The sequence below is a fragment of the Tinamus guttatus genome, unplaced genomic scaffold (genome assembly GCF_059628265.1).
Source record: "Tinamus guttatus ecotype Peru unplaced genomic scaffold, ASM5962826v1 Tinamus_guttatus_pri_ptg000327l, whole genome shotgun sequence".
Classification (NCBI taxonomy): Eukaryota; Metazoa; Chordata; class Aves; order Tinamiformes; family Tinamidae; genus Tinamus; species Tinamus guttatus.
Genome location: NW_028288861.1, coordinates 62912 through 85830, shown reverse-complemented (window position 1 = coordinate 85830; position 22919 = coordinate 62912). Strand labels below are relative to the sequence as shown.

Here is a 22919-nt window from a genome sequence, read left to right as displayed (position 1 = left end):
ATCCCCAGGGCAGCCCCCGATCCGGCCCTGGCCTTACCACAACTTTAATGTTTTACATAAAGTATGGGGAGAATGGGAGGGAAAAAAAAAAAAAAAAAGAATTTTCGATATTTTGAAACGAACTTCCCTTGGACCCTTTTTTTATCCTTCTTTCTTTTTTTCTATCTCAAATACCTGGAGTCCACCAATAGTGTTACTTATCTGAAAAGCGAGAGAATGTGACTGTACCTTGTACTGAAATTGGGCAGGAAGTGGACTGAAATTTGAATTTCTTCCTTTTCTCCACATTTTCCAAATCCTTGACTTTATCACTCACTGCAGATCTAGGCCTTTCATCATGCTCTCTCTGTATCTGAAACAGGCTGTGTGCGCTCATGGTCTGTCTTTTTACACAAAAATATACCCGCAGTAATGGCTCTGCAACCTTGCACACAAGCTGCTTCCACCATAGTCTGGCAGATACAAGGTTGACTTTGCCACATATTTTTGAGAAAGAGGTGAAAATAGTTCAGTACCAATGTCAAGAGACATTTTTTCCGCATTATAAACAGCATTTTCTAGTGACTAATGAAGGACACTACAATAAGGCAAGAAAATAAACAATTACTATTGGTAAATGCATCAGTCTGCTTGCTGTCTCACTGCAAATGATTAAACTACTTTTCATTATACTTCCTCCTTTAGGGTTTCACATAATATAGGTAAGACGTTTTTTCCTTCTAATTAATTCTTAGTTACTCAAGAGAAACTAAGCATTTTCAAAAGTCAATAAATTGTAATACTCATCAGAAACCTTAGACAAGTCATTATAAATATTGCAAATCCTGTTGCTTTCATTTTTTCCCTCCAGTCTAATGAAATGTAAAGCAAAAAATATTCTTGCTATTTAATACTTTGTGCATTATACAATTCGATTTTTCTAAACAGTATTAATAAGATCAAATAATATAGACAAATCTTAAGTCCAGTTCATACTTATAGCAACATCCCTAACAGAGTAGGTTAAATATGTATTTCTTCAAAGGCATTAATGAGCTGAGGTCACACATGTGCATTGCATGTTCCTCCCCCTTCAGCACATTTACCCACTCCCAGGCCTTTGCAGGGAGGCTTCTCCAGTGACCTTTAAGAGCTGCTTCTCGTTAACTGAAACGATCTATTTCCTTCTCCGCACAGTCGCCACCGCAATAAAGGATCTCCTCCAGCAGCAGTTCAAGGTTCTGTTATCAATTGTTTTCCCAAGTGGTGGGGAAAAGGAAAAAGCTTCCCCCTCACTCCCTGAGTAAGGAAGAGCCTCGAGAAGGAGCTTCTTTCACAAAGAAAATATATATATGTGTGTGTATATATATATATATATATATATATGTACACACATACTTGCCAGGAGTAATCCTCTTCACTAGTCTGCTCTACTGGTGACCTTTAGAGAGAGCGACCAAAGCTAACGAGAAGCTTAATTAGCAGAAAGGGCAGCCGAAAGAACAGGTAGCACGAGGAAAAGACTTTTAGTCCTTATTGCATGGGGCAAGAATTTCTGAAACAGCAATGAAACCCTAAAGGTTGCTTCAGAAATGCTGCCTACTGGAAACCATCTAAAGGCAGAATTAGCTAGGGCACAAAGACATACTATTCTGAAACCAGGGTTTTACATAACAGGAATAATACTGTATTTAAAGCTAAAAAAATAGAGAAGAATCTTGTATGCTTCATGTAAGTCTTTTGCGTAAAACTATTGCTATTCTTCAACACTCACCAAGTTTGATCCTACAAGCTGCTTATTTTAGTAACTTTAAAAGAAAAAAAATCTCCCACCTTGCTTTTTAAAGCATAGGGAGCAAAGTAATTCAAACACACTGAATTACTGCTGCAGTAATCCAGTGGTGCAGACTGCAGTTCGCCACAGTGCGCCGCTCCACAGCATGCCATACCTCTATGCACCCTCTTCAGAGAAACAAGAACTAGGAATGTTGTTTTGTTTTTAAATTCACCAAAAAGTCGGCTCAAGTATTTTACAGACACACTAGGGTAAAAAAAATAATACCATGGATATTTTCAAATGTATTTCTCTGCATTCACTCAAAAATACCTTTGTTATTCCTATATCAAATTCAAACCTGATTTACTGCAGATACTTTTAAAAACTTCGTCCCAAAACTGAAAACCTTCTCCTCATTCATCTCCAACTTCTATGGAAAAAAGAAAATCCTAGGAAAGATATTCTTCCAAACAGCCTCTAGGTTTAGCATGTAACATAAGATAAAGGAGCTCAGAATCTCTGCCTGAGGTCCTCAAAGCCCTAATGCCATAGTTAAAAGAAAACCATACTTTAAACTGACATTTCATTTTGCCATTGGCCTAGGGTATAATTCTAAAACATAAGAGCTGTTCTGCAGTAATGTCCCAATCCTTCACTGAACTCTATAGTGAAGCAACTCCAAGAGTCATTTTAACCCTGAGGACAGTAGAGGCACACCCGGATTTCCAGCGACGGGAGGGGTGGCCTCCACTCGTTGGGTCCTGCTGCAGTTCCAGGAGTTGGCGTGCACAGCCCCGTGCGCCCGGCGGCCAGGGAAGCCCGGACTCCACAGGGCGCCAGGAGGAGCGCGGTGGCCCAGGAGGGCTGCGGCCCAGGGCAGCGCTCGGCTCTGCGAGTCAAGATCCTGCCGACCCCAGGGTTAAGAACAGAGTCTGGACTGAGGTCATCCCCTGGGAACAGAGAGGCAGGAATAGAAACAGGACCTGGAGGCCCCTTCTCACACACTCCAGCGGATTTGCCCATTTTGCCAGCACGGTTGGTTTACTAAGTCTACCTGCAAAAGAATTAAGGCCTTACTTTTAGAGAAGTCGTAATCAAAAAACAAATTCACATACAAATATAGAGGAATGGCATAAAAGACAGCTACAGAAGGCCACAAAACACAACTGATTTGTAGGAAACCTGTATAGAGGCTCCCAAAACCACACAGTTAATTTTGGAAGAAAACAGAAAGCAATACTGTCATGTCTTTCAAAGTTCCCACTGTGAAAAATAAGACTATTACTTAGATGAGTTAGAATACTATTGACCAAATTTCAAAATCAAATTTCACTCCTCCTACAGATTAATTTATTCTTTCAGCATGATATAGCTGCCCTATTCCACTTGAAGTACCCATATAAAATCCTGTTACGATGGTATTTGCTTACAGCAAGTAACATAAGTTTTCATCAAAACTTCTTGTTAAAGTTCTCCCTTCTTTCAGTTTCGTCTGTATTGCATATGCCAGCAGCAAATTCTAAAAACTCATATATATGTATGATTTTGATATGCCCCAACATATATTCAAAAAAAAAAAAAAACCAACCCCAGCACCCTGAGGTGAGAAATATATTCCCTTGCGGTGATTTTACATTGTGAAACACCTGCCTTTACTCTTCCTCATTTAATTGTCAGCTGCCTCCCCTGCCTGCGACACGATGGCTGTCACATACCAAGTGCTGGGCCTCATCACAACTAAAGGTTAAGCTGCCAACCCCACCTACCGTTTGCTGCTAGCATCGACTCGGTGTTTCATTGGCAAAATATTTTAAAATGGACAACGTGGATTCTTCTATCTGTGGTTTTTGTTCTTTTCCAAATCCTGTAATTAGAATTCTAAGTTCTTGCGAGAGCTTCTTCAACATTCAAGACACTAAAATTTTACATTTCATCTGAATTTCATCTATGATATTGCACATGATAATCCAATCTAAGTGCAGTAATATAATTTTGAATTATTTCACATTACTAATAAAATATGGAGTTTATAAATAGCTTTATACTATTTATACCAAGCATTTGAATGGGTGAGGCAGAAGTGGAATGCACAGCCATCACATACATACATAAATAAGCTACATAAATAAGAAGCTTTTCCAATGGAGTTGCAAGAACTGAGCGTGTCAGACACGAAGCTGGCAGGAAGCAACGAGGCCGTTTGTTAACCCACGTAATGCAGCAGCATAACACAAGCAAATGCAGATTTGCAGAAGCCCCCCCTTCCAGTTTGACTTGGAACTTTAAAGATGTTTCCAACCACTTCTGCAAGGGATTGACTTAATCTAATGCCAGGCCCTTCAATCAGAGCCCACACTTCATTCGCAATCAATTGGTTCCACTCCAAACCTCATCACAGTAGAGAAACTCCTGCAAGGAAGTTCTTCACACCTTGTTAGTGACTATGCACAGATTACAAACTGATACACACTAGGTAAAATAACTCTCCCCCGACTTTGAAAAACACTAGGATAAAATGTCAAAAGATTTGCTGTGTTCAAGACACAGGTACCTGTTTCCTCTATAAAAACAAGATCTGTTAGGGTGTTCTAAAAGGAAATTAGATTCATTTGTGTTTGACAAATCCAAAATTTTGTTACTATGTAGCTGACTATGAACAGATTTCTTTTCCCAGTATTTTTTCCAGGAATGAATGTTAGGCTATCATTCTTCAAATTTAATACATCTGCCTCTTTCACCTGTTTTTCTAGACACCTTTCTGATCCAAAATCCCATCTATTATTCATAAAGTTTGAAGATACTTGTTAATTGTGCAGAGATAATTTTAAACCTTCCCTATGCCCTAGGTACTGGGAAACTCATGTCAGTTGCCTGGTGACACATTTGAGAAAATTAATGCGCTTATGGTTAGAGAATATGGACCATACCATGATGTTTAACACTATTATTTATTAATTTTAAAGCAAATAGTAAAAATGCAATCCTTCAAAGCTATCAGAAATGCTAATTCAAGACTTCAACAAGGAGTTTCCAGCTTGTCACCAAGTTCACGTTGCTTGTATTTTCCCTTAACACCGCTGCTCACAGGAAGAGATTTGACTTCTTCCCTGTCTGTTCCTTAAGGGGACATTAAAAAGCTTTTTAATCACTATTTTCATCACTGGTCAGACTCAAAGTCAAAAACCAGTCCAACCCTGTAGATAGGCCCAAACTTAATTCTCCCGGGGCTAAGTCGACGGTCAAGTCTCAGAACGGGCAAATGGCAAAAACTCTGTCCCTAGAGTGGGAAACACACCGAACTTCACAGTCCAGAGAAACCATGGGAATGAACAGAAACACAATCGACTCTTCAGAGAAAACTGGTAACTAAGCACGCTGAAATATTACAAGAGGGATTTATTTTACATTTTGTAAACTGATCTTCATATTAAAAGATACTTTTTAGTGTTTCTGATATAGCCACAGCGGTACTCATGCATTTTTACTCAGAGTAGTTATTACAGTAAGCAGCCATTTTGGTTTTCACACACAATAAATCTGAAGTTCAGGGAAAACATATATATATATATATATATATGTCTTTACACATCTTTAAGTTAAATTTTACATCCCTAAGCAATATATTATGATTTATAAAAATATACAGATTAGGCAAAATTTGGCTGAGGCTGGTAACACTAGATGTTCTTCTCTGTCAGTGCTACACACACACAAAAGTCACCAGAATGAAGTGGAAATTAACATGCAATAAACACGGTGTCCTCAAGAAATTCAGCGTAAGCGAGAAAGAGCGCTCTAGTTCAACTCCCATTCTTTAACAACAAAAAACAAGCTTACTGCAACCAATGGGCTGAGCCAGAAAAGCTTGCCAAAATACACAAGCCACTTCCAACGGCACTGAAGCAACAGCATGAACCACACACACAGTTCAGCAGGGTAGCATTCAGGAGCAAAAATCAAGTTACAAGAATAATTTGTAAGCTGCAAATGAAATGAACGTAGAATTAAAAGTCAAAAGAAAACTTCCTCAAATGACCCAGAAGGGGGATGAAATCAGGAATTATCAAAATAAAAGCTATCATCATATTCAGAATTAAAAAAAAAGTTCTGATAAACTATATTTCAAATTGAGTATTATTAAAATTAATTACTGCATTAAGATATACCACACAAGTTAGAAGAGTTGAGATAAAAGTGGGAGATAATTCACTAATTTCAAAGAAAACTTATTTCAAGCATTGTAATTTCACGTTTTTTAAACTAAAAATGAGTGACTGCAAACGTGTTCTATTTATTTAACATGAGTTAAAAAAGGCAGAAGCAACACAGAAATATTCAAGACAACGGATCTACAAAGAAACCTGCCATTTGGTAAACCAGCTGGTTGCAAGTAGGCTTCAGATTAGCACCGCTTCAAATGGAGGATACAAGAAGGCAGTCAAGTCAGCACCCACGCTAGGTAGGTAGCATGAATGAGAGCAAGATCCTGTTGCTGTTCACAAGGAGGAGGAGTACTTTTCCTCACAGTTCACAAACCATTTCCATGTTTGAGAGAGGCAGAACATTGTTTAAAGAGCAGAGGTTAAGTTACAAACCACGTCCAGAGCGTTATCTCCTCCATCACGAGGAAGGCAAGAAATCATGAAGGCTTTTAAGATTTGCATCCACAATTGGATATGCACCAAGTTGGTGCAAGAACAAATACATCCCCTCATCTCCTTTTATGCTGTCATTTAGCAGAGGAGGGGAAAACTGACTTTAGATCCAGCAAGTATTTGGTCTTGAAAGCAGCCCCGCGGAACACTCCCTACTAAAACAGAAGGCAGAGTAAACCCAGCAGCAGACAAACATCCAAAGCGGTGTCCAGCCTCCACCAGCCTCCGCAGAACGGGGAAGCTGCGTGACCGCCCCCGCCACCCCGCTGCCCACGCCAGAAGTGACGACCGCCCGCGGCTTCCCCAGCGCGGAGCTCCGCGCTCCCCACGTCCGCGTCGGAAGGAGCAACTTCCCATGGCCTCAACCGCAGGCTTAGAAACCGCGAAATTCAAACACCTGAAACACAAGCCCTGAGAAAGGCTGTCTGATTAAATTCATCCACGTGACTAAAGAATATTAATGCTAAAATATTAAGCATTTTAATGCCAATTTCTACTTCACTGTAAAAGGTGCTAATTCCATAAGGTTGCGATGAAGTGGAGTTTTATTAACACTCTCACTACATTTTACTGAATTCATCCTCCTATAATTCTGTTTGCATTTTACTGGTCTGTACATAGTAGACTGAACAAATCTAGTTACTGGAATATAATTTGATGCAGTTTTTTTATAAAGTTTTTTTGCAACTGGAGGCAGAATAAAGAGAAACTAAAGCAACAACTGAAGCTCCAGCAGTCAAAAATATTTAAATGTCAGGTTTAGCAGCAATAGTTTTATAAACAATCTAAATGCAAATTAAATTACAAACTTAACACAGTTTTAGAATGACAGAAGAACCTAGGCTTAAAATTATTCTCAGGAAATATTATTAAGTCATCTAAATCCCAATCATGCAATGTTAGAATGATGCCAATTTAACAGAAAAATTCCTCCAAACGACCAACTGAGACAGCAATGTGGGAATGGAAAATGTAATCCTCCACAAGCTTTTCCCTGGAAAGCACACGGGCCAGATTCCCCTCAGGAAATTCTGTACGTGCTCCAGGGTTAGAGCATCCCGCACCTCCATCCTCCAGGGAGTTTCGAGGCCTGTTTTTAAAGAGTGAGGAGATTTTCACAGGAAAGGATTCACTGTCCAGGACACAGCTAGGAAAATGACAGAAGAAAACTGTTCACATGCCCAGCGCTGCTGCTGCAGATGTAATTTGCACATTGCCAAATGAGACCATCTAAGCTCAGATCGCTGACGGACAAGATGGTTCCCTGTCACGCACGCTTGGGCCCGACGACCTCCTGCCACGCTGCTGTGCTCGCCTGGGATGAGACAGCTCGTGAAGAGGAAAGAGCCGTGTTTTCCGCCAGGTCAGAGAGCTGCATCGGCTCAGCCAGTGTGGCCCAGCAAAGAGCACCGCTAACACACGGGAGGCACCGCGACCGAGTGCCGGGAGGAAGAGGGGGAAGGAGCTGGAGCTGCCCGTTTCGAAGCCGCCCGGTGCCGGCCCCGGGGCCGGTGGGTGGCCGGGACACGCGCGCCCGGCCGGGCGAGCGCTCCTCAGCTAGACGCAGGCGTGCGCACAGGGCACCGCGGGCTGGACACCAGGGCCCTCCTAAAGCACTAGCTTTAACCGTGCTTTGGGAGAGTTCTGGAGGAAGAAGAAAGCTTAGCTACTGCTCCACTTCTTCCCTTTTAAAGATCCAGCCTGTATCAGTCATAGCAAAAGAAAAATAAATAATAAAAAAAGTAATTGTATTAGTCTAAAATACAAAGAGCATATCAAATGCAGTAAAGTAACAATTAGGGAAAGCATATTGCAAGCTATCCCCAAATAAAATCTTTTCACAGCTTCCTGAAATGCCTCAAACTGTAATGCAGATAAAAATGCATACACACCACACAATTCTCTTACTGACTATACCTTTTAAACCATGAAGTGCAACAGCAGCGCCGTGGTGAATAAAGATGTAGATGTGCTTCAGGTCATTAAGTTCTTGAATGACTCACAGAAAATAATTCTGGGCTGGAAGTCTCCTCAGCTAATAGAGCTACTGCATTTTCCACCCATGCCCTGTGACTTGTGAGGGAGAACAACTGTTTCACATCCCCACATCATTAGGCACACGGCAGTTTATATTGCACACACCTGAAAACCCTGGCCAGGGCCCCAGGGAGAAGTACTGATCCAGCTGCACTTTTGCCTCTGAAAAGATGGGTGCTAAAATGTACCTGGAGATGGTGACAAGACAGATGGATATTTTACATCAGCAACCATGGGAGCTCTACTACACATAAACCCCTGGCTGGGCCCAATTTAAGCCATGGTACTGTAAAAGAAGTCAAAGTGAATTTGATCAAGTGGATGCTACAAACAGGGTAGCAGCTGCTCTGCCCACATCAGGGCTCCCAGCGCTGCCAACATCAATCAGCGTTAGGCTGTGATTTTATCTTTCTGCCAACTCGGGGGCAATCACGGCTGGTGCGTTGCGCTGACCGAGGCTGCTCGGCAGCTCGGGCACGGCACTTGCCAACACCGCCATCCCCACACTGGAAACCGTTCGAGAAATGGGATTTTTTTTTTAGGGCGCGGTGCAAATAAAACGTATCAACACCCCCACATGTTTGCAAAACAAAACATGCACCTGACTCGCACTTGCATTATTTTCTTTTTTTTTTGGCTTTTCCTTCCAGCGGAAAACTTGGAAGGGATTCGGCCAGAAACGCCCTGTCGCGGCTGCCAGCGCAGCCGCTGCAGCGCCGGGGCCCGAGGAGGCCGCGCTGCGCAGCGAGGAGGGGAGGAGAGAGGGAAGAGGCGGGAGCGGAGGGGAGGAGAGAAGGAGAAGGGCGCGGAGGAGAAGGGAGCGGAGCGGAGGGCAGGAGGGGAGGGGAGATGGCAGGGTGGTCTCGCCGCCCGCCCGGCCCCGGCGGCCGCCGCCTCCTTACCCGCCGCGGGCGGGGGGCGGCCCCGCGGCCCCGCGCCTCTCGCCTGCCGCGGCCCCCGCCGCCTCGGTGCCCGTGAGCGCCGCCTCTGCCGCGGCCGCCGCCGCCGCGGCCGGGCCCCTCCGCGCCGCTGCCCGCGGCCGCCTCCGCCGCGCCGGGCCGCCTGCGGCCGGGCCGCCCGCCCTCGCGCCGGGGCCGGCTGCCGCCCCGCGCCGGCTGCATGGCCGCGTGTGGCCGCGTGCGGCGGCGCCGGGCCCGTCCCGTCCCCGCCTCCTCCGGAAAGAGGCCGGGCGGCGCGCGGCAGCCGCGGAAATGGGCCCTGCGCGGGGCTCCGCGCGCGGAGGCGGCGGGCGGGAGAGCGAGTGGCTGCAGGGCCGCTTCCCGCGCAGGCTGCAGCCTCTCGGCACCACGTGAAAACACCGGTGCTTGCTTGCTTGTTTGTTTGTTTTTCCTGGACCAAAGCTATAAAACGAGCTTGACCCCAGCGCCCTGCGTGGGCAAATGCACCAGGGTGAGGGAGCGCCAGCCGATGTGTCTCCGCGAGGCCGGCGCTGAGCCCCAGCCAAGGACACTGCGAAGCCCGCGGCTGTGCCGCCCTCATCCATGACACGGATGACCAAGCACTGGCTGCAGTGCTAGTGCAACCGTTCCCATGGATTAGTAACTACAGCTATTTCGGCAAAAAAAAATTAATATTTGGCAAAAAACAGCAAATACCACAGTTCGCAAATGTAAAGTTCATGCAGCAGTCATTATGAACTGGATTGCAAAGCCATGACACTGTACTTGAGCATTTTGTTTTTTTAGGTCAGTTTTGATGTCCCTATTTGAAGCAGGCTTGTGAGAGACAATTAGCATTAATTATGTTACCATAGCATGCACAAGTCTTACTTGAGCACCATTGACCTGGGTGATACACAAATAGGGAATAAAGGGAATAAAGATAATAGACAAAAACAGAGTATGAGTGTGAGTACAAAAAGATGATGAGAGTGGTCAAAATGCCAAGAGAGATCTTTGCCTACTAGAAGCTTAGCTACTCTTGATTTTCCATAGTCATCATAGTAAAAGAGCCCGTTAGGAGAGCTTTGCGTGACGATAATGAGAGTGCTTGATGATAGTGGCTTAATTTCTGTTGTTGATTAGAGGAGCTCTTCTCAAGCATGAAGGACAACAGGACAAAGCAAGATATATTTAAAAAATAAGTAGGTGAGCAATTAAGGTTTGTATTACTTGCACACTGCTGCACGTAGTGGCACACAGAATGAAAATAAGTAGGCAGCAATAAATTGTGGAAAGCTTTTAAAGAGAAGGAACTAAGTTTTCATGTAATAGAAGAAATCCACCGTTAATAGATAAGCTGTTGCCGACTCCTCCACATGCGCTGGGTTTTGGCTGCCTTTATGAGGACTGTCTTTTGTTTAGAAATTGACTACATTTCCTATGCTGTATTATCTGTGTTCCCCCTGCCTGTATCAGTTCAAACTAAAAATACTTGTGACAGGACAGCAATTTCTGCTTCTCCTGCCCCACGGTTTGCAATCCAATGTGTAGCTTCAATAGTCCTTCCCCTTAAATTCTAAGCCAAACATTTCAGGGAGGGTAAAAGGCCTACTTATATGTAGTTATACTGGCCCAATAAGCAAACTCTTAATTTATATTTTGTTTATGACTTAAAAACTGCTGTTTGCGTGATTATTCCTAAATTACACTGTCAAGGAAGATCAAATATCAAGCAAGTTATTAGCATTTTCTGATGTGATGAAATGACTCAAAAACCAGCAGAAATCTCTGCAATAACCAAATTGCCAGTTAAGCGCTCACTGGAACAAGAAAACAACAGTGAAGAGTTACACTGCATACACCAGTGAAGAATTAGGATGTGGAAAGGGATGGACATCAGAGAGATGAAACCTGGGATGAAACCTATAAACAGAATTAGCGGTGCCATTTCCAGCTTCCTGGGAGCTAGAGGAATACTGAATTACAGTAATAAAATGTTTTAGGTAATGCTAACTCAAACAGTGGATTGTCATTGTGGCCATTGATTGATGATTTCTCTTTAATTGACTCTTCGATTTACTCCTATTTATCTTTCACTCTTATCATTAAATTACCCAATCTACGCAAATTACAGTTACATGCCTCACCTCGTGTCCTGTGTCCCCAAATCTCTAAATAATAGAAAAGTCCTTTTCTGCCTTATTTTTTTTTTTGAAAAAATCTGTGGCCTTCCCTACTTCCTTAAGTCAAAGGTTAAGTCAGAAGTTCCAAAGAAATGTCTTCTTTGCAGTACAGTAAGAAACAACACTGTGATTAGCTGACTCACCCCACTGCAAAGCTTTGAATGTCTGTTACAAGAATATGTAGAGGGTCTCCTGAGGTATTCAAAATACAAGAGGTGACATGACTGAATGTCTTATCAAACAGAAGTTGTTGTGATTGCATTAGAAATGTCATAAGGTATCTGAGGACATTGTCCTACAATGTACATCTGTGTGTTTTAGTTACGTTCACAATCGTAGAAACAACCAAAATGCAAGAACACAGATAGTTTGATAGATTGTTTTTAAGTGATTTATGGTAACTCTAGTGGAAGTCTGTGCTATTTAATGATCTGCTTCCTTCTCTTTTTTTCTTCTTTGATCTTTGCAGCTATCTCTGGAAGAATATTTCAAGTACAGAAGGCAATATGCAACAGTGCTAACACCCAGATGACAATAAATCAAGAACAAGGATGGAAGTAAATTTATTCAGCAATTCAACTGTTGTAAACAGTTCATCCATCAACCATAAGCAGTTAGAAGGGCATAGCCTCTGGGAAGTCATTACCATTGCCACTGTATCTGCAGTTGTAAGCTTAATAACCATAGTGGGGAATATTCTTGTAATGATATCATTCAAAGTTAACAGTCAGCTCAAAACCGTTAACAACTACTATCTGCTTAGCCTTGCCTGTGCAGATCTTATCATTGGAATATTTTCTATGAACCTTTACACATCTTACATACTCATAGGTCATTGGTCTCTTGGAAGTCTAGCCTGTGACCTGTGGCTAGCACTGGATTATGTAGCTAGCAATGCTTCAGTAATGAATCTCCTAGTCATCAGTTTTGACAGGTACTTTTCCATCACAAGACCTTTAACTTACCGGGCTAAACGCACACCCAAAAGAGCTGGTATCATGATTGGTTTGGCTTGGTTAATATCGTTCATTTTGTGGGCACCCGTAATCTTGTGCTGGCAGTATTTTGTGGGTGAACGAACTGTTCCACCTGAAGAATGCCAGATACAGTTTTTATATGAGCCCATTATCACCTTTGGTACTGCAATTGCTGCTTTCTACATCCCGGTGTCAGTAATGACTATTTTATATTGCCGCATCTATAAAGAGACTGAGAAACGTACTAAGGACCTTGCTGAACTTCAAGGCTCTGAGTCTGTGGCAGAGTTTGAGATGATAAAGCCTCAGAAAGCTCTCCTGAAGTCTTGCTTCAGTTGTAAGCAGCAAAACTTGGTCAAAAGAGAGAGATGTCAGGCTTCATGGTCTTCATCTAGTAGAAGTACATCTGCTACAGTGAAGGCCTCCCAGGCAGTGAGTACCTGTACTGACTGGTCTAAAGCTGATCAGTTAACCACCTGCAGCAGCTATGCGTCTTCAGAAGAGGAGGATAAACTTGCCTCTGATTCAGTTTTCCAAGTAACGTACAAAAGTCCAGATAAAGGTAAAGTAGAAGAGTTTATTGAAAAGGAGAGTAAGGATGTTGTCATCAAAGAGCAACCTGAAGAAAATGATTTTGAGACCCAGAAATATTTTCTATCACCTGCCAAAGGCCATGTTCAAAAAAGTAAAAAATGTGTGGCCTATAAATTCCGCTTGGTGGTTAAGGCTGATGGTAGCCAGGAAGCCAACAACGGTTGTCGTAAAGTGAAAATAAGTCCGTGTGCTGCTGCTCTATCAAAGGAGCCTTCCATTAAAAGCATGGATCCAAATATAAGTAACCAAATCACCAAAAGGAAAAGGATGGTTCTTATAAAGGAACGCAAAGCCGCACAGACGTTAAGTGCCATTCTTTTGGCTTTTATCATTACATGGACTCCCTACAACATAATGGTTTTGATCTCCACATTCTGCTCTGACTGCATCCCCCTAACACTGTGGCACCTTGGATACTGGCTGTGCTATGTGAACAGCACTGTTAACCCCATTTGTTATGCACTTTGCAACAAAACTTTCAGGAAGACTTTTAAGATGCTGCTTTTTTGCCAGTGGAAAAAGAAAAAAGTGGAAGAGAAGCTATATTGGCAGGGCAATACCAGGTTGCCATAATTGCTCATATTACTCATAATTGCTCATACAAGGGAAAAAAAAAATTGACATAGTTCGGTAAATTGACTACAATTTTGTCATTTTAAAGTTGTTGCTTCATATGTCAAGGGGTTAAAAATATCGGCAAAAAGGTAAAATTGTGCATGAAAATGGTGTGCTGGGATGAAGAAGCCAGTGGCTGCTGTGAACAGCTGAGAGTGTCTGTGATTATGCAGTATCTCTGCATTAACGTTTTTATGTTTGGGGGGTCTTCTGTCCTTTCTTTCAGGCTGAGAAAGAGTAATTTATGGACTACTAGAAATTAGACCTGCATTATACATACCAGGTCACCCAGTCTGTCCTCCTGTAGTGCAGAACTGTGTTTTTGTTTTTGTTTTGTTTCTTTCTAGTGTTTTGTCTATTCCAGTATTCAATGTACCAAGCAACGGATCTTCCACTCATATCCTTCTGCAACTTTTTCATCTCCTGTTGGATTGGAAGAAGGACTATTTAAAGATAGAAATAATAAATGGTCAGGATGATTCTTAGAACTCCAAATGGACAAATGTATTATGGGAGAGTGCAATGCTGTGAAATAGGTATTTTGTATATTAGAAGCCCAGTCACAACCTCAGTATCATTGTTTACTTCAGCTTCATCAGTAAACAAGAATAATGGTAGATAACTTTGAATTTGTATTTCTTCATTTCCCAATGCCTCTGAAGGAAATTTTAAAAAATTATATGGCAGTGACAATGGTACAAATCAGAATCAGCTGTACAACATAATGGTTATAGTGCATCTACTGTACAACATAGGAGGACATGGGGAAAGGAGGAGGGGACGCAGGGAGAGAGGAGGTGCTTTTCTTACCCTCCTCTGTTAGTCTCTTCCTCACCCCCAAAGTTTCCATTGTTTAGCAGGACACAAAAATATATATATAAATGAAAGTCCTGCGCATCTCTGAAAAATTGAAAATTTTAAAAATAATTTTGAATATTTACCTAAAATAATTATCACTTGGCACTTTCATAGCACTTTTTATCTCTACATAGCTTTACAAATAGTAACTAACATTATGCATTTGGAAACATAAGTTTTCTCTAGTTCTAGATCTAGTTTCTCTAGATCCAGCAGATCAGAGATTGGAAAAATCCCCCTTAGCGCTTTGGATTCTGGGATCAGCGTGTACTGGTCCAGTTACGGCGAGCTGAGGTTTGCCCCAGGTTTTTCTACAGATATATAATTCCTTCAGGTCAATAACCACAGTACAGATTTTTTATCCCAGAGGGGAAAGCTGTGTCAGTGAAAGATTTTGCAATGTAGTAATGTAAAAATATGTTCTCTAAATTCATATGATTGATTTTGAAACATACCGTACTGTGCCTGTTATTTTCGGTGCATTAGCATATCATTAATTACTAAAGGAAAGCAGGGTTTTTTATACAGACCCTTTCATCGATTTTCCTCTGTCACAATCCAGAACTTTTCCTGTGTACAGTAACTATGTACAAGTTGGTTATTATAGTGAGTTTGTTTTATATTACATTGGATCAGACATTCAGTAAGCAGTGTGTCTGATTCTTAGCAAATTAAAGTGTCCCTCCGTGATATAAGATGTAGTTAAAGGCAAAATTTATGAAACAGTAACAGTTCCTGCTAGCTGTGGTGTTGTTGCAAAAGTAAAGCAGTGGCTTCTACTTCTGAAATTAAATGGGATATTTTTTGTCAATTTTGGCTTCTGTCGAATTAGAGTGTTCTGTAAATGTTTATGGACTCTGTGCTCAGTAAATGTATTAGATTATACAGTGAAGTGATGGATGCAACAATGTTGGTTCAGTGTAATTGTGAAATATTTGTTCAAATTATGCTGCTAGCACTTTATAATGTGAGATATTACATTACCAAACTTAGGTGCATTGTAAATACCTAAAATTGTGTAAAAAAATACTGTTGCTTTATTGTCATGTAGGACATTTACTCAAAAATCATTAAAAAAAGAAGAAAACCCCAATCCTCAAGAGAGTATCAGTCAGTACTTAATCATATACTGTTTTCAAGTTCTATAAGGCTTCCTTTAAAATATATTGTGAGACTTTTGCAGTGTCAAATCTTCATTATCTATATTTTTGTCCTTTTATTGAACCTTTTACTCATCTTTTCATTCTGATGAAGGTTATGATCATGGACTTGTGCAAAAAGATCTTTTATGTAAATTTGTATTTTATTTTTATATATGTATATATTTATATGTATGTATGTATATTTATGTATAAATCCCTAACTAAGCTTTTCAGGGACATAACACACTTTAATATTTTGGAATATTGAATTCTTCTCCAAAGGAAACTGATACATCATTTTTGGCTCTCCTTTTTCTTATGTCCCAGCCTCACCATATATTCCAGATCCCCATAATGTATCAAACAATACATTTTCTGTAAATATAATTGCTGTTTGTACATAAATACTTGGAAGAATTCCCATGACTTTTAAACTGACATAGAACATTTCATTAAAATTGGGCACTTTTTGAGATTATTCATCACAGAATGCAGAGCCCTGCAAAGGATGGAAAGTCAAGACAGAAAATGCAGGTTTTTCCTTTACAGAAATGTTATTTTGAATTAAATAAGGATTATAGAGAAAGAAGGTTATAGAGAAAATTCTATAAAAATCTATGAAGTATGATGTATTATTATGCATATTTATGCATATTTTGGCATTAATTATACAATTTAACGGTAATTTTACTTATTCTATCAACTCTGTCTGTCAACTGATAACTGCTATTAACTATTGAAAGCTGTTGAAAGAACTCTCTCATCTCTATTGTATCTAAAGCACTAGAATATTACAGACTCTAAGAGCATCCAATTCCAGATACAGAGTGATAAGCTTCAAGACAAAATCCTTAATTGTTCTTCCTTATCACCCCTTAGATATTGTAGTATGTTGAATTTGGTAAATACAAACTCATTGCAACAATTAAAGAATCCCATATCAATCTGGAGAATGCTGGTTTCTCTTAGAAAACAATTTGCATGAACAATTTGAAACTCAGAATTGAGTACCTGTGGACTTATTCAGGTTCTGGATTTTGAGTAGAATTTTGTAAGATGTTTTCTTAATTATAATAGGAAAGAGTTTCCAAATAACCCCTTCATACCTCTTGGATTTCCAAAGTCTTCATATTGAATGAGAATTTTTGATGCTTTTGTTATGAAACTATTCTGTAATCATTAGGAGATATACCTCTTCTACCTTCTCTGGATTGTTTGCTGTAGGAAAACAAGAAAACAGAATGATAACTTCCCTCAGGAATTAATTTTATCTGCTTTCTGTAGAGATAGAAGTAATGTGAAGGAACCAACTGGACACAGTGAGAAGCAAATAATGATTTCCTCAATTGTATATAACAATCAAGCTGCAGTTCTCCTTTGCTGTGATTTTGCATCTAGGGGTCCTTTTTGGAAAAGGACTCTGCCAAAAAGCTTCATACCTCCAGCCTTTTTGGTATTATAAAAGAATACTTTTTTAAAAACACATTCATTACTGTTGTGAGCTAGAGAACTTTACAGTCAGAACTTGCCTCTGAATAAACTCTCAAGCATCACAACAAGAGCTAGGAAAAGTCACCGCTTCCCAGTGTGAGCCGGGGGAGAGCGTCGCCACAATGCGTGCGGGTAGGAGTTCAAGGCGGTCTGTCAGACTCTGAAATGTTTGTGAGGCCTCTTTCTAGTCACGGATTTCTCCGAGCTCGGGTCCCTTCCAAACCTAAGCTCCGAAAAACGGATACAATGTCTTTTATTTTAAATATCTTGCCATTCCTTCTACCAAATCAAACAGAGGCCGTTTATTTCTTATGTGGCCATTCCAAACCTCCAACTTGGATTTCTTCACGTACGGTAAACAGCTGGGTGTCATAAAACCTCAAACTTTGATCATTCAAATACACTTTGCATTTATGATTCATATTAACAGTTATGTAACGTCTATAGGTAATTAAAAAAATATTAGTAGGGTGTTGTAAAAGAAAAAGTCTACAAATTTTAGTAATTTCAGAAAGGGATGATTTTGTGAATTATTTCCATCTTGGTAAATGTATTTCTTGAGGTTTAATAGCACTGCTCAGCTGTGTATAAGATTATGAACTTCAGTTTTCATTACATGCAATAAAACCACTGCCTTTTACTCATGCTATGTGATTAGCGATTAAATGCCATTAATTTCTTCGTGTATGTGCTGTTAGATCAACCAAGTCAATATTTCTCAAACAATTAGCCACTGTAAATCCTTTAAAAAGTTTCTTGTTTTTGTTTTGTTTTGTTTTGTTTCCTAAATAGCAACTTCTCCAAATCCTGGGTGTTGATGGCTCCTGTTTCATTAGACCTCTATAGTTTGGAGATTTTTACTGAATGCCTGGATTATGGTGCAAAAATACCAGCTGGAATATCAATGTCTTTTACTACTTATATGATGGGCTCCTTACATGTGTCCACCTAGACATAGTGGAGCTCAGATAGCTGTTCTTTTCTGTATGCCGCACATAAGACCTGCTTACATGTGCAATCTGTCAGGAGGAAGAGTGGGGAGAGGTGAGTTAAGGGCCTGTATCCCTTCCATCGTAGAGCTGCAGAGTGTGGCTGGACTCAGCTCTGTACCACTCCAGCTGTGTCTTGATGGCTTCTGAAATGTAGAAGAAATGAGAATGATTAAAACAACTCTGTTAATTAAGGTCAAATTAATGAGCCCAGGTAGTTAATGTTATTAACTTACTGATGCACAGCATTAGCACTTGACAATGGATTAGGCCTACAAACACTTTGTCCTACTGAAACCTATGGTTAACACAGAAGAAAAGTCATGTGGACGACTGGAAATTTATTGTTCAGGTTATGCATAAGGAAGATAATCAGCAACAAAACACTTTCTCATGTAAAAGCTGAATGATTATAAAGGATAAATAATAATAAATATTTTTCCTAAAAAGGAGATACTAGACCTTTTTTTTTTGTTAGTTTTGATACTTCTTTGGGAAGAATTTATCCTTTCACTAAGTTCTGAGGTGCTTATTATGATATTGTATATGACAATGTGTTTATCTTTCCCATGGTTAAGAAGAGTGTACATGGAGAAATAAAAAGTAGTGAAGAGTTGAAGAAATCCCTCAGGAGTACAGCCATTGCTCTAGACTTTGTCATGTCTCCTCATTTTGGAAAAATATTTGACCTCTTTTTTTTGCATTAATTCCTCTTGGGAGGACTCTGTTCCTTCCTTTAAGTCACTACAGGAGGTGGTAGAATCAGGAAAGAGCAAGGTGGAGGTAGGACAGGAGGAATAGAATAGGGGGAAAAAAAAAGAAAGGAATAGATAGAATAAAAGCTCCCATGTATCAGACTTTGATTTTGCTGGTTCCGTAGTGATGGCCACTAGCTCTTAGCATTCTTCTAGCTGATAAAGATAACCATCCACTTTTTAAAACACAGCATGTTTTATTTTCTTTAGATTATTTTCATGAAAATTATTTAAGTTAAAAAGCAGAAGTTTGCCAGTCTCTGTTGGTTGTGTTTCTTTTACTGAAATATTTAAGATAACATGCAAGATATTTTAATTATTATCCCAATGTTTTGTTCAATGCAATAATGAAAACTATTTAGTGATGGAGAAGAAAATCTATTCAGTGAAGCCTTTTGCAATGGAGTTTAGTCAACTTCTTAATACTCCTTTTCTTAAAAAGCTCTAGAAAGAAGTGCTGGTAGATGGACTGAAATATTCCTTATTATGTTCATCCACTTAGTCCCAATTCCAGCTCATGTAGTCATTTCCAGCTTTTCATTTACTTGTTTATTTAGAAAAACAGAATATATCAGTCTCGAAGTTGCATTTAAAGTCTTTGAACTATATTAGTCTTGCTGTTGTGTTTTTGCTTGGAGACTTCTTGTTACTAGTTAGTTATTAAATCATTTTAATCAAACTCCCATCCTGGGATTCACTGTCATCTAGGTCTATAGGCCTCTGATTAATACTAGAGAGAGCCTCCAGGAGCGAGCAGCTGCTTGTGCCCGAGTTATTCATACAGCCAATTCCCAGATTCTTCTTTTCCCCCAAGCCATCCAAACACAGGCCAAGAGTGGGCTGCAGGTAGCCGAGTTGTCTTTGAGGATCAGATATGGCCTGTTGGCTTTCTGCTGTGTGTTTCTGTGTTAAGATGATTCACAATAATCTGTAACTGTGTCAGAATCCTGCAGGAATTGCACTCAGGCAATTTTCTTGTATCATTACAGCTTTGGAGGCTTCCTGAGTTACAGCAGAACCCACATCACATAGACTCTAATAACATAAACATAAACATTATCACAATTCAGATAATACCAATTCTTCTATCACTTCTCTTTGTTTAAATGTAATTTGAGGGGAGAAAACAAAAAGCAAAAAGCAGATGCTGCAAAATGGACATGTGTACTCTACTGGCCTTACCAACAAAACATATTTATGTCTCTCTAACACTGCTGTAAGTAGACTGTAAAAAATAAAAATAGCATTCTTGACTTCCCCATTCCCTAATTAATTTACCTTCTCCTTAAATAATCATAGCTTTTCTTAAAACACAATTCATTTTGTATTCTGTAAATTGATTTTCATGGAAATTATGACATTCCATTTTTAAAATAAAAAGCAGAAGTTTGCCAGTCTCTTTTGCTTGTGTTCCTTTAATTAAGATATTAATGATAACATACAAGGTATTCTAATTATTATCCTGGTATTTTGTTTAATGCAGCAATGGAAATTGTTCACTTGCCATCTAGCTATTCTAATGATATAGAACAGAAATGTAGGAAATAGCCCTATTTGTGCAAAAAACATGACCTTTCAAGGTCATCAAAACTGAAATCCTTTTTATTTATGCTTTTAAAACAGATTAAATTGATCACGAAATTTAAAAATAGAAGATTTCCCCTCCATTTCTGCCCAGGAGTTCTGTTCTCATTTTTTTGTGGTTGGTTGATGTCTGTCATGTCCTAGGCCCAATCCTGGACAATGCACTGTCATAAAACCCGTGCAGGACTAAATTTTTAATCATGGTTGTTTAGTGTGATTATTTGTACTTCTGCCACTTTACAAAGAAGCCGTGATTCACATAAAAAATCCGTGAACTGGTGAATCTGTTTCTTCTCCTTCTCTCTAGAAGTTAAAATTAATGAAATTACAAAAAAAAAAAAAAACTACATCTTTGCTTTAGGACAGGAGATTACAGTAATACATTACATATTTTTCTCTTTCTTGGCCTAGAAAATGATAAACGAAATGACTAATATTTATATCTGTAAGTACCTTTTACTATCTAGTACCAGAAGAGCCAAAAGTAGGAATGAAGAAAAAAACGTTTTTCTTAAGACTCTAAGCCAAGACTCTAGATGCCTGCACCTCTAAACTTTGAAGTGGCTTAAATCTACTCCAGTGCATGTAATTTCATCTAGAAGAAATGGACACAGGATATGTTGGTGCTTCAAGCTAGCTGAAGATGATGACGCGCAACACAGAAGGAAAACATCTGCAAAGATATTCTGGGAACTTCATGTACGATGTTCCCTTCAAACACACGTGGTTTATCTACAGTTCTTTCTGACACGAACAAGGCTCAGTTGCATGTGGCAGGCCACGGTCAACGGGTTTGATCATCATCCACGCCGACTTGCCCATATGGATCCTGTTGCAGTCCTTCTGCCAGTATATGATGTTCCTGCGGTTCAGGTTTGCGCCGGCGCACGCGTCGTACCACCAGCCTCCCCCGGGAATGCCGTTGTGCTCCAGCTTCGCACAGTTCTGGAAGAAATTGCCATTGTCTCTGTCCTTGGTGGTGAACTTCTGCTTGTCATGCAGATAAGCTTCCGTGTCCAGGGTCAGAGCATCGGTGGCATTGCCTTTATAGAGACCGACCCTGAGTCGGTACTGAGACTCTTCCCCTTCAATAAGGAATGGTTCGTACTCTCCCCATTTGATTTCAGCATTGAGGTCTACAAGCTTGAATCCAAGTATATACTGCATGGAGCTGCTCGTTAACTGATGTGTATATTCATTTCCTAACCAGTAGTTGTCTTAAACAGAGCCAAATCCATACTTGTAGTCCTGCCAAGTTCTGTCAAAGTCAACAGTACTATTGGCCGTAATGTGCTGGATCACTGTCCAGACACCATCCTGCATATTACAGTAGACAACGATTGGATCCTCCTTTGGCTGGATGATGTGAGGACCATCTTTGGAATTTCCTGGGGAGTGCTGAAAAATCTCAAAACAATCCCTCGGATACACTATGTGGAAAAAAATAATAGTAAGTTCTAAAGTAAGTTTCTGTTCATACAGTGAATTTTAGATGCTGGACGCTGTGTCATCTACAGAGAGTGAATGATTGCTTTGCTCTGACTGGAAATTGTGGCTCAGACTGACTTCATTCCAAAAGGTGGAACATCTTCTGTTACAGTGAAAATTATTCATTCAAAATAGAACAATAATGGATGAATCTTGAGAAGAACATTTAGACTGGAGGGCTACAGGATTCGCTCAGAATTTTATAGTGAATTTTATAGATCCTTTGTCATTAGTAAGAGGAGGGAAAATGAATCAACCCTACTGTTTTTTATGTTGTTGCTTTTAATGACTTGGCTCCACGCAGTGGCTCTGATGAAGGCAGAGAATGGATCAAGGAATGGATCAAGATCTTTGCTCAGAGCTCATTTCCTGCCAGCGCCAGCACGGAGTCTCCATAGCCCATCATCAATCTCCATAGTGTTTTACATTGCGGCAGAGCCATTTTCCTTATAAATCTCAGGACTTAGCAGCAGATTCGGAGAGCAATCTTCCAAAGTGAAAAATTAAGCATATTTTTCCTAAAATGTACAATATAAATCATGGCAGAAAAATTTACATCTGAGAATTATTTTTTATTCCAAACATATAGATACAAACAATAGAATTTTCTATTCTAGCTAAATTCTTATTCTTAACAATTCTGATTAATATACAATTAGTTAATATATCCAAAGCTGGTCATTTGACAATGACGTCTCATTGAACTGGAAAATTATCTTCCCTGAAATTCAGCACAGGGCTTACCTTAAACTGAAGTTCTGCTGTGTTTGCATATCCCACCATTATACACCCCTTCTCCTGAAAGCTTCTATTTTGCTTTTTTTATTGTTATTATCAAAAAGGATTTAAATAAAACAAATAAGCCACAAGCATCACTAAACTTTAGGGAAATC

The 22919-nt window shown here is 40.1% G+C and overlaps 2 protein-coding genes and 1 pseudogene across 2 annotated transcripts in view; 1 reads left to right on the top strand and 2 right to left on the bottom strand.

The window, feature by feature from the left end:
* The window catches only part of AVEN (apoptosis and caspase activation inhibitor), a gene marked incomplete at its 5' end in the record, with an annotated part of 80141 nt that extends 70683 nt beyond the window's left edge, over window positions 1–9458 (bottom strand). The window contains one exon of the mRNA XM_088529371.1: window positions 9351–9458. Coding sequence (XP_088385497.1) covers window positions 9351–9458 — 108 coding nt within the window. The remainder of the gene's footprint in view (window positions 1–9350) is intronic.
* Window positions 9459–12025: 2567 nt separating this feature from the next.
* On the top strand, window positions 12026–13923 carry CHRM5 (cholinergic receptor muscarinic 5). Its single transcript, XM_010214782.2, has one exon. It carries the CDS (start codon window positions 12085–12087, stop codon window positions 13675–13677), a length of 1593 nt encoding a protein of 530 aa, XP_010213084.2. The 5' UTR covers window positions 12026–12084; the 3' UTR covers window positions 13678–13923.
* Window positions 13924–21270: 7347 nt separating this feature from the next.
* Window positions 21271–22468, bottom strand: LOC148593840 (fibrinogen-like protein 1-like protein; annotated as a pseudogene).
* Window positions 22469–22919: the final 451 nt, after the last annotated feature.

What these genes read in the sequence shown, in the direction of transcription:
- CHRM5 (XM_010214782.2), top strand. Translation starts at nt 12,085, where the DNA reads ATGGAAGTAAATTTATTCAGCAATTCAACTGTTGTAAACAGTTCATCC.